The sequence below is a fragment of the Perca flavescens genome, chromosome 7, assembly GCF_004354835.1.
Source record: "Perca flavescens isolate YP-PL-M2 chromosome 7, PFLA_1.0, whole genome shotgun sequence".
NCBI classification, from domain to species: domain Eukaryota; kingdom Metazoa; phylum Chordata; class Actinopteri; order Perciformes; family Percidae; genus Perca; species Perca flavescens.
This window is the reverse complement of record NC_041337.1, coordinates 9,911,245-9,923,495: the sequence shown is the minus strand read 5'-3', so window position 1 is coordinate 9,923,495 and position 12,251 is coordinate 9,911,245. Positions and strand designations below refer to the sequence as shown.

At 39.5% G+C, this 12,251-nt stretch overlaps 1 protein-coding gene and 1 pseudogene across 1 annotated transcript; one reads left to right on the top strand and one right to left on the bottom strand.

The window, feature by feature from the left end:
• Positions 1-765: 765 nt before the first annotated feature.
• Positions 766-7,436, top strand: LOC114559004 (transmembrane protein 198-like). Its single transcript, XM_028583386.1, has 5 exons — positions 766-1,019; positions 2,407-2,712; positions 5,002-5,577; positions 5,691-5,818; positions 5,998-7,436. The coding sequence occupies exons 2-5, from the start codon at positions 2,553-2,555 to the stop codon at positions 6,139-6,141; spliced, it is 1,008 nt and encodes a 335-aa protein (XP_028439187.1). The 5' UTR covers positions 766-1,019; positions 2,407-2,552; the 3' UTR covers positions 6,142-7,436.
• A 234-nt stretch (positions 7,437-7,670) lies between these two features.
• LOC114558302 (matrix metalloproteinase-19-like) overlaps positions 7,671-12,251 on the bottom strand; it is a 40,489-nt pseudogene continuing 35,908 nt past the window's right edge.

Sequence of the window (12,251 nt, the reverse complement as noted above, 5' to 3'; positions counted from 1 at the left end):
AAAATGTACTTAAAACATCAAAAGTATAAGTACTTGTCATGTAGAAAAATTGTCCTGTTCTATTACTGCTGCATTAATGGGTTGCATTTTACTGCTCTAGATGTTGACGATTGTGCTCATTTTAACTCCTTTATAGACTGTTGGGTATTTTAGTCTACAGCAATGCATCATATTACATAAGGAAGGTTATGACAATTATCATCTGAAAAGTAACTAAAGCTGTCAGACAAATGTAGTGGAGTAAAAAGTACAATATTTGTCTCTGAGATGTTGTGGAGTGGAGGTACTGTATAAAGTTGCATAACATGGAAATACTCAAGTTATGTGTTAGTACCTCACTTAATACAGTATTTGATTAAATGCACAAAGTTACATTCCACCACTGGTTGGCAAGCTATTTTTTTTTTGTAGGTCATAAATGTCTGAAAAGGCCAAACATGCAAATTTTATGACAATCCATTAGATGACCCTAGACCCCCTAAAACCATGAAAACAGTGAAGACTAGCTGAAGTTATTATACACAGACCATGCACATTCATTTGGAAATTCTGTCCAATAACAAAAGGGATTAAATGAGATTCTTTAGAAAAGTCCCAGATAAAAAGACATTTTAGGCATTGAAACAGTCCAGTATTCCTTTTAACCCCAAGCCAACTTTAACCTTAATTCAAAGTGCCATGGAGCAAAAAAAGCTGTGACGTGATGATGCAGAGACAAAGTGGAGGCTCCAGTAGGATCATGGGCAGTGAGAGCATGGACTCTCAGCTGGCTCGGCCTTGGACTTGGCAGCAGCCGCCTATACTGTCGCTGGGAGCAGATGGTCTCCCTCTCAGAGCCAGGCGTCAGCTGTTCACATGAGCACAGGTCGGCCGCCCGCAGTTCACAGAGGGAACAACACAGACTCCTGACAGCTCGCTCCCTGACGGACTTACTGGAACATGACAAACTACCACTGAAGATACTTTTTGTTTCTCTGTTGAAGCTCACATTTACTCTGTGAAGAGATGCCTAATCCCAGGTAGGCCACTGCAATATTACTTCTTCATTTCATGCTCTTATTTTAGAGATGTATCTGTTTTTATTACACATTGTGTTATTGATCTTGTAGATATTGGCAGTCACTTATTGCAGAAAGAATAAAAGAGAAAAAAGAAATAAAAATTGTTCATGAAGTGGGATTTCACAAAAGGATATCATACCAATAAAAATGGAATTATTTCAGTAGTTTTCATCCTCCAAAGAGCAGTCAGTCATTTGTATTTTAGAAAGTGTAAGTGTTTGGGTTTCACACTCCTTTACGAGAGGACACAGCGTCAAGATAAACAGACAAGAGGATCGCTCACCTGCTAAAGCTCCTCTAATTCCATTTGCTGACCGTGAAATCTGCCTGAGCAGCTGATAAGGTCCTTACAGTATTCAACACTGTAGAAAGACAGCTGTACTATGAACCAACACAAATCGGGATTCACACATTTACACAGTTAGATTCTTAGTCTTCAGTTAAAAAAATTAATGGTTCGTATTGATGTATTTCATTTTATAAGTAATATAAACCTGTTACCAGTGGTGAAAAGTAATTTGTACTTTGGAATTTTGAGGTATACTTGTACCTTACACGTATTTCCATTTTCTACTACTTCAAACTTGCATTCTGCATAATTGGTATTCTAACTTTTGGTGTTTAAAGAGAATGTTGATGCTAATACTTTAGTACTTAAATAATACATTTGAAATGCAAGACTTTTACTTGTAACAGTATAACAGTACAGAGTATTTCTATACTAAAGTATTACTAGTTTTATTTAAGTAAAATATCTGAGTACTTCTACCACCACTTACTTTTCTTTATTGATGTTAGAATATCTTGTGTTATCGTTGAGCTGTTTTGTTTTTGTTATATTGTTCAGTAAGATAAGATGAGAAAAAATGTAATGTCCATCACGAGCGACAGAAATTCTTCTTCAGCTCAAATGAAATAAAAATACATATAAGAAACATTAACAAAACAGTGCAAAAAGAAGACTGAATGGAGTGGGATATGTTTACAGAGTATCTAACCACATGCTCAGAACAACAAACCTGTATGGCAATGGCATCGAGCCACAAGGCCATATCCTCATCTGTATCCTGTTCTTGAACAAAAGAACCAGGAAAAAGAGACGTTAAACTCAGAGGGGATCCCCAGCTTCCTTCCCTGGTTTATGGACAGGAAACTGGTACATGGGAAAAAGGTCATATTCTCTCATATATCCACTTAAATCACAACTTCAAAAAGTAGTATTTTGAGGGTGTCCATACAACTTGATGACTGAATAACTCTCGAGTTGACTGCCAGGAAAATAAACTGGGAAAAAAAGCAGATTTTATGTTGCCATGAATGCTGAACCATTCTTCTCTTTTTGCAGGTGCACAACAGGAAACAGTTTAGTACAAGTTCTTCGTTCCCAAGCTTCCTCTTTTCCTGAACACCACATACAGGACGTTCCAGTTTCCCACCTTTAATGAACAAAGACCAACCACACAGTAATAGAAGTAATAATAATCCTCCAAGATGGCAGTCACGTCACTCTTTTACTCTGTTACTGAGGAGCCTAGCGCTGGCTTAGCTGATGTGGACATTTGTACGCTTGAGATTAATATCAAGTATGAAGTCATCCCATCTATTGTCTGCTCTGTTTGCATTTCATTCGGCCTCATCTACACTTTTTTCGGTATGTATTCATGGACACAAATTATTTTGGTAAGAACAGGCTACACAAAGTTCAACCAGGGGCGGAGCAACGGGGAGGCTTCTGGGGCTCCATCCCCGAATGATTTCTCAAAAGCCCCGAATCTTTTAGGTTTTAAAAAAAAGTGCTATTACTTGTTCTGGTTTCAGAATGATGAAGACAGTTGGGGAACAATTTGATATAAAATAGGATGTCGGCTCTACAGGATGATTCTTTTCCTTGCTGCAACTCTCATGTTTTTTCCCAATGATGTACAGATTATTAGGCTTTCTATTATCAAATGGCTGGAAATATAGTTCCTATTGCTGCTGTAAATGGAGCATGCCCCTTGGCCCCCCCCTAGGTTTGGGCTGAGCCCCGGATGTTTACAACGACTGGCTCCGCCCCTGAGCCATCTACCGCTCTGGCAGTGAGAATGTGGGTTTGGAATGATTCGTAACATTTTTATAATCATAATGAGTAACGATGCAGCACATAAAAAATGTATCGGAGTAAAAGTATTAAACTCATTGAAAATATGTACTGAAGTAAAAGTGGAAGTAGGAGAAAAAAATAATACTCCAGTAGAGTATAGAGACAGCCTTTTAATACTTAAGTACAGTAGTGAATTCTACTTTGTTACTATACATCTCTGCTCTGCTGTCACTTGTCTCATACTCTAAATGTTTCATTAGCTTACCTGATGGCTTAAACCCACAGTGGCAGGTGTCTGAAAGCTGTCAGGGTTTTAGGGTGGATAAGCACAAAGCTGGAGGAGGCAGATGGGTAGCCCTCTGTCCTCTCTCTGAATTTGACACAGGCAGCATTAATGAAGTGCCACCTGTTGCACTGTTTGACATCTCAGTGGTTTCACAGCGTTACACCTGACACAAGCTGATGTTAGTTCTGACAGCGATGTTGTATTTTTACAAAGAGCTACATTCTACATTCCAGGTAACAGCAGTTTGTAGAGCTCTATGTTTAGTAATAATGCTTTGAGGGAGATTTACCAGAAGAAAGGGGGGAAAAAAGCATTATGAGGCAAAAGAGTTCAACTTTGCTTCTGTCTCTGTTTACACTAAGAAAATATTTGGACACAAATCCAATAAACACAAACTGATAGCGTGATTAGGAGAAGTGTCTCCTATAGACCTAAAACATGTGACATTATGCAAACACACATGCTGCCAAAGTCTGGGTTTCCAGTAAGTCTCACAGTGTTGCCTGCAAGGAATTTTATGACTGTAAATAATTAATCATTTGAAGAAAAGCAGCAGCTACAGCAGTGCATCCAAAGGCAGTACTGTCCGTTTTCAGAGCGCTGAGAACTGATATTTCTCACATTAAAAATATTAATGACAGATGTTGGAGCTGGACATGAAAACTGGAACAAATTCACTTATAAAATGAATGTCAGCAATGTGTGACCCATTGACATCAGCATGGTCTTCCAAGCATCCCAGTGAGATTTCAGTCAAAAGCTGGTTTCAAGCAAGAAAACAGTGAAAGTGCTACAGTAGTGCTGGTATGCAACTGTATGTTTGTGTGTTTAGAATGTATCAGGAACTCCAGATACCTAAATGAATGTGCACAAGCACTGAAAAAGTGAGTTTTTCGTGATATATCCCCTTTAATATCCAAACAAAAAGTTTTTTCACTTTACCTTCTGATTAGAACACATTTACAATGTAAAATCTCATAGAAAAAAAGGAAAATGTGCAATTTATATAGAAATAATTTTTTTTTAAATGATCAAGAGTGAGAATAACCTTTGAAAGCAAATTGAATATGCTGTGTTACTGTAAATAGATATGCAGTCCAGAATCTGACTCACAATCAAACAAGACAAAATGATAATTGTTATTGTTCTTGACTTCATGAGTTTGCTTTTTTCAGTTTTGATACCACACCTTAGAAATTTCAAGTACAGTACGCTAAAGTAATATTGTAATAAAATGTTTGCAAACAACGCATTGCACTGATTCAGTGGTCAGTACGCTTTGAAATAAGCATCAAAACTTGTGCTAATATATAATATAAATTGTGGCTTTATTTTAGGGCTGAGCATATGATTGTGTTTTGCACTTTGTTTGTGAGGACAGTATTTTGTGTTTAAAAGGAAGAATTAACAAGTCAGTTTGGCTCTCTGCATTAAGAGTTACAGTCAAAGCAATTGCAAAATACTGTAAGTCATTTTGGATTTGTATACATTTGTATACATACGGAACAGTAGACAGGACTTGTTTTTAAAATCAAGTCTAACCTTTTCTTTTTTTATATTCCACTTCTCAGGATACCGCTGCTTCAAGATGGTCATGTTCTTCTCTGGCTTCATGTTTGGCTCAGCAGCCGTTCTCCTGGTGTACCACAAGGAACCCCTGTTGGACGCCCAGTTGGGCTCAGAGACAAAGGCAGGGATCGGCCTGGGCGTGGGTGTGCTCTGCGGGCTGATGACCATGCTGGTGTCCACCATGGGACTCCTCCTCAGCAGCCTGCAGCTGGGGAGCCTGCTCTCCCTCGCCATCCTGGTGGTCATCGGACAGTTTCACAGCATGACTCCAGTGTGGCTGCCTCTCATCGTCGTCCTGGCTGCCAGCATCGTCACTGCTCTCTTCACACTCCAGTGGCAGAAGCTGTTCACCGTCATCTACACATCTGTGTTTGGAGCCACCACTGTGATGCTGTGTGTGGATTACCTGGTGGGGAAGTTTATGCTGCCAGATCAGGTGTATGATTTGTTCTGTCAAGTCGCCCCACGTCCACTCTGCTGGTTTAACTGGGGGATCACTGGGATAGTGCCTGTTATGGGTCTGATAGGTGTGTTGGTGCAATGGAGGTTTACCGCCAAAGGAGTATCACACACAGAAGGTGAGTTTACTGAATCTTTCAAGGCTGTTTTCATGTTAAATATGAGCTCAAAACCCTCTTCTGTAATTATTTCCTTTATTTATTTATTTTACCTTCCTTTGGATGCTTTCCAGCTGCACACAAAAAACAGAAGAAACATTCTAAGAAGCACAGATATAGAGAGTCAAGGAGAAGACCTCAACCACACCGTCGGCGCAGGCCTCCACCGCTGAAACGCTACGCTGGGGACGTCCTGGCGCCGGTCAGTGGCCGGAATTCAAATGAATCATTCAGCTTTAATTTCTTCAGAGAGGCAGAGTCTAGACCTGACTATCAATCTTCTCATTTCCCTCTGATTGCTTGAGTAACCATTGTTTAAAATGACAGTAGGCTAGATGGTCAGTGCAATAACAATGAGTCTTCCTCCTGTTTGCCTTTCAGAGTTATCTCCAGAGCCTTAAGGAGCGTCAGATGGGAACAGGCTCCTCCACCAGCAGCACCATCACACATACTCTGATTGACTTTGACTTTGAGACCGGCTCCATGGTGCCTCTGACTGCTGCCTCCCCTGTTTTTACAGTCTGAAGGGACCCGCCATCAAATATCTGCAACCTGCACATATCCGAGTGATCCATTACCATGTACTGATAATTAAACGTACCTTGAAATGTTCATTTTCTACAGACACCGCTTATTCAGATCCTAATCATCAACATGCACACGGTGGAATTCGAGACGCTCGGAGATCATCCCCTGAATGATGACAACACTATACACAGTCTTGAGACTCGTGATCATCACTTCCTTTCAGCAGTTTATCTCACAGATACTTTGTGTCCCACATCCTTTTCACAGGATGGCATAATAATCTTTTGTTCTCAAATACTATGTTGTCACTCGCAGTTCTGAGACAAAAAGAACCCAAAAGCACGACTCAGGAGGCAGAGGTAGAAGCAAAGAGTCTTTACTTAAGAAGGATGCAAACAATCCAGGCAGACAACAGCAAAAAGGGGCAGGCTGAGACAAAACTGGGTCAAAACTGGGTCAAGATGAAAAAATGATCGAACAATAAACATAACGCTGGAAAGCTAAGAAATTAAGCACAAAGACAATCTGGCAGAGGCCTAGTGGAAGTGACTGGTAAGGGAGCTAATGAGGGAATAGAGAACAGGTGAGTGGGGAAGAAGTATAAACAATTAAACAAAATGGTGAATTACCAAACAGGAATTCAAAACCATGACATTACGTGTCTAGATTAGATTGGATTGTAATTCTTTTGAAGTTCAAGTATTAGTTATGTAATAACAATGAATTCATATCAACATATGCAATTAAATTAAGGATATACATCAGAAAAATGGGGAATGTTGGACAATAAACCAATAAATCACTGATGTGATAGGAATAAGAGAGTTTAATTGTACTGTTTTTGAAATATTGTCTTATATACTGTAAATACCCGGTAATAATTCACTGGCAATTATGGTATAATAATGCTAAATGCTAAAAAACATTTAGCAAAAGTAGAGAAGAGTAAGTAAAGGCAGTTACTCAGCAATACAGATTTACACTTTACAAACATTGGCTAACATTAACTGTCATAAGCTAGCAATATTTATTTTCCCAGTATGGCGAAGGCATGACCCACCCTATTCTGCCTTTGATTGGATTACCCTAACAAATCTCTCCTCATGCCTAAACCTAACCAACCAACGCAACGGGTATTAGCCAATCAGAGGCAGAGTAGGGTGGGTCATGACTTCGGCATCCATAATTTTAAGATTTGACAGCTGTAAAAAACTTTAAGAGTAGGTTCTAATAAGAATGACAAAGGTGTGACTTGTTTAACACTTACAGGTGCAACAGGAGAACAGTGTGTGTGTGTGTGTGTGTGTGTGTGTGTGTGTGTGTGTGCGTGTGCGTGTGAGTAGCCATAATGTTATTAGTAGCACCTGTGCTTTTCCTACTATAACAGTCTAAATTTCTGCTGAGAAAAGAGCCTATTAGCGTCTCTGCAGTTATGTTTTTTTTTTTTCCAGGAATATTACATACTGTAGATGCTTTATTTTTAGTGGATAACAATGTCCAATCCTACTGAAACAAACATCTTAAAGTCTTAGTTTGTCTTATTCAATTTCATGCATGTCAATAGCTACTTATTAAATAATAAAGGGATTCAGGGATCAAATAAATAAGCATTGCTCACAGCTCTTATACTGAATCATTGTGCAGGACGAAGGTTGTGTTGAATCCCCGGTGGCCTCTGGTGGCTCAGTCGTCACACTGCATCCAGTGCGTGGCCGTGTTCAGAGGGTAGGCCTTCTCCACTGCTCGGTGGTTCTGGTTTACGCGCCAGTACTGGGTGCCTTTAAACAAGTATATATGTCCGTTTGTCCATGTGAATGCAGCATTAGGGTTGCTAGGTGCCCCGTGGAAGAGTTTTCCAATAGGTTTGGGATATGAACTGAAGTCTGTCGTACCTATTTCATCCCACTGCCAGTATCCAGAGCCCTGAAATAACCCAGAAAATGAACGAGACATTCAACAGAAACTCTCAAAACAGATCGAAGGAAATATTGTGTTTTGCACTTACTTTGAAAAAGACAAGTTGTTTGTTCTTATTGAAGTACAAGGCTGAGTCAATATCAGCCGGGATATTGGCCAAGCGTTTGGGGAAGCCTTGGTCAAGTTTAAAGCCAGTGTATCTCCATACTTTGTCTCCTGTGAAAGAACATGTGAAGAGAAGAAATGCATTCTTTAAACAATGCATTTTAAAAATGTTGAATTCCTTTCAGCATCGTACATCATACCCTTGTGAGAAACTATGAAATTAATCCACCTTTCAGAAAATAGGACTTGCTGGTCCGCTGAGAGTGAACAGCTGCATTGAGGCTCCCTGGCAGCTCCTTCCACAGTGCAGAGATTAAGATGGGAGTGTTGTAGCCAGAGCTGGACAATGTCCACACATACTGACCACTGAAGACATATGTCTTACGCAAAGGACCTACAGGGACACAATGCAGGAGAAAACATACAGCTGTAAGTAGGTACAAATCCCAAATTACTGTTTAAATATCAAAATACAGAGGCTATTTTCTTAATTGAGTGCAGTGTGGCGGCATCAGAGTCTCTATACCCAACATTACTGCATCCACAGAGGCCTTGCAAGGATCTGGAATAACTCCTGGCAATAAATGACTTGGAGTTCTGGATGGAGGAGCCTTCTCTGGCTTTCCTGAATAGGGACAACACTGCATATAGCATAAGTTGTACTTTAAGAATCACACACACACCGTGACACTATGACTCTATTCTGACTTTACCGTATAAAGCCTGGATCCCTTGGATGTCATCTGGATGTAGTTTGAAGTCGGAGCGGTATCCGTTGTAAACAGGTCCCATCAGTGCGCTGTAGTGTTGTGAGTGGCCCAGGCCGAGAGCGTGGCCAATCTCATGGGCTGCAACAATCCTCAGGTTGGAGCCGGAGCTCTTCCCCTCTGTCCACACTTCATCGTTGTCGAAATGCACAATGCCTGACTCGGGGGCATCAGCGTGGGCCAAAACATGACCTTAAGATAAAGCAAGAACTATTTAAAGCATTGTTTTAATCAAGTGGCATCTTAAATGGGTATCTGATGAGCAGGTGGCACCTTGTACGGCAGCCTCGGCCACAGTGTATGAATGTGTGTGAATGGTGAATGGTTCCTGTACAATGTTAAAGCACTCTGAGTAGTTGTTGAGACTAGAAAAGCACTATATAAGAACAGTACATTTATATAAAATGTTTTCCAATTCAACATGTGTGAAAGCACCGAGATCAGAAAACTTCAGAGATTGTCAAGTTTTGAAACATTTTAAGAAAGTTGCTCATACCTCGTCCGTCAAAGGGAACTGGACACGTCTTGTCTTTTCGGTGAAAGGAGATTTTGATGTCTGCTCTTCCTTGCTGCAGCTCCTTGAACTTTAAAGGTGACACATCGCTCCAGTACTTGAAAGCACTCTGGATTGCCAAACGGGTCTTTCCCTGACCCAAGTCAGGGGTGTAATTATAGATGCGGTAGGTCAGCATCTTCTTGCGCCAGTAACCTGTTCAATTAGGAAACATTAGGCAGATGCTACAATGCTACAGTAACAATTAGTATCGGATATGTACTATGAATGCATTTACCCACCCAGGACTCGATATTTAAGAGATTTGTTATTGAAAGAGTCCTGTATGCCACATCGAGGTTTGTTCATCATCGCCAGAGTGGCTGAATCTAGTTTTCCTGATATTTGCAGGTTTGTCACTTTCTGAAAGATTCTGATATACAAAGAAGAGACAAAAAGATATGACATTTGTACTGGTTCAAATAAACAAACAAGGTCAAAAAATAAAACAAGGGAAGCATGTTAAACTCCTTTTACAAATAGTTCAAATGGATCAAATATGGTCACCTTAGGGCTTCCTCTATCTCCTCAGGTGGATGGTTTTGGCCTTTACTGTCCAGTGGGATGTGCAGATAGTCATACTGTCTTAAATACACCTAAAGGAAGAGCACTAATTGTAAAAGTGGTGGAAGAAGTATTCAGGTCATTTACTTACATAAAAGTACCAATACCATACTAAACAAATACTCCAAGTCCGGCATTCAACATTTTACTTTTAAGAAAAGTTTTAGCATCACAACTTACTCACTAAGCAGACTGTTTCCTGTCATATTACTATTATATTATTTGATCATTATTTCATGTTTTTTACAGGTAAGCAGTACATAGACTACTTTATATGATGATGTTAGGTAGTTAAATCTGCAGTAATGCAACCTTTTTTTATTATTATGTGTTTTGTTTGTAAAATCATAATCAGAAAAGTAACTATATGTCGCCTTAATGTGGTGCATACATGTAGAAAGACTTTTGCCAACCAGTACTATCACAGGGATATTGTTTGTTCCCTGAATGAAACGCTAACTACCTGGGCAGCATTGATATTATCAGAGTAAATGGTTGGTGAACATTTACTTAACTCCCTGATAAGTACGTCAATCATCCCAAGGTAGTTTTAATCGATTTGAACCATCCAAATGAAAGGTTACAACGATTTGTATACAATATGTTTGACAACTGAAAACATGTCTTCCTCTTTTTGTCAAACAAAATAATTCACTGCAGTATGGAGTTAAGTCAGATTGCACAATTTAGTTTGAATAATATTCGATTCAATCAGTGTTACTATACGTAAGAGGATTAGGACCACATGTGAAAAAATGTTTTTGAGTTCTGAGAAAAAAGTCTGCGTTCTGAAAAAAAAGGCTGAATTTCGGACTTTAAACTCAGAACTTAAATACATTTTTTTCACATGTGGCCCTAATCCTCTTCCGTATTACTAGGCAGCTTTAAACTGTGAAAAATATTCAGGTCAAAGACTCAAAATAATGGATGTTTAAGTACGGCTTCCAAGAAATACTTAACCAGAGTTTTTTTTTTGTTGCTGCAATTTTGTAAGTTTAAATTCTCAGTAAATTTATGTTTCAGCATCTCAACATGTTCTGCATTTTCTTACCACCGCTTCTGAAAATTCTTCTCTGCTCAGGGCAACGGATGAAGCTGGTGTCAGCAGAACAAGAAGCAACATTAAGCCCAGCCTATATTCCATTTTCCAGTTTGGGTCTTTTGCCATTACACTGTCAAATAATAACTTTTCAACTGATAACAAACAAGTTTTGGGTCTCTCTAAGCATCGCTGAAGACTGCAGTTCCTTCCATCTACATCCATCTCCCACCCATCCTCTGAGTATTAGTCCTCCCTGTGGCAGAGCTGAAGCTGGTGTTTTAGTTTAGGGATTCAGTTTTTATACCATCAAGTGTCTGTTCAGGACCTGCCTCAAAGCCACATAATAAACCTTTACGAGGAATGTGATGTGTGGATGACAAAAACCCAAACATATTTCAGACACCACCAGCATGATCACGCCTTCGTGCACCATCATTTAGAGCCATTTGTCTCGAAGAGTTTAAGAATAACTTCTGAGTCATTTTGTTTACGTCAAAGGAAGCAAATACATTATTAACTCGCCCACCATCTACTAAAGGTGATGACTTATAACCAGTTATGTCATTCTGGTGAAAGAAAATCCCACTTTCTTGATATTTAATTATACTTTGTAGGCAAATTATTTTTCAGATGACATGAAAATGCAACAGATGTACCAGAAATACTGCGTTATGTTGGTGAAACATGTACAATATTCCACATAAATCTTAAAGATTTTCACTTTGTGGTTACAGCTGTGTGAGGAAAACAACTAACCGCACTTCCTCCTTGAGACAACAGCTAATTATATTGTTCACAATGTAGGAGCCCATTCAAGAAAAAACAATGACGCCCCCATGTAACCATCGCTACAAATCGCCCTCAGAATGGAAACAAGAGAACGCCTAATTTTTCTGCTCTAACGCTGTGAGAAACAGCTCATAAAACATGAGTGGACAGATGGGAACAAGACTCAGACATGCTTAAAACAATTAGTTTCTAAATTTAACCACTGGTTCAATTTTAATGCCACAAACACTGGACAACCCCTTATTTGTCATTAAGGGGTGTTCATGCCCTAGGTTCAGGCATAGTTTTTTAAATTTGTCATACCTACCCAGGGACTACAGGTGGAAATTAGCAATTGTTGCTATAACCTGGCCCAAGACATATTCTCTTG

What these genes read in the sequence shown, in the direction of transcription:
- LOC114559004 (XM_028583386.1), top strand. Translation starts at nt 2,553, where the DNA reads ATGGCAGTCACGTCACTCTTTTACTCTGTTACTGAGGAGCCTAGCGCT. An exon ending in AGGAGTATCACACACAGAAG is followed by an intron (nt 5,578 to 5,690) that starts GTGAGTTTACTG and finishes GATGCTTTCCAG; the next exon opens with CTGCACACAAAAAACAGAAG. An exon ending in CTGGGGACGTCCTGGCGCCG is followed by an intron (nt 5,819 to 5,997) that starts GTCAGTGGCCGG and finishes TTTGCCTTTCAG; the next exon opens with AGTTATCTCCAGAGCCTTAA.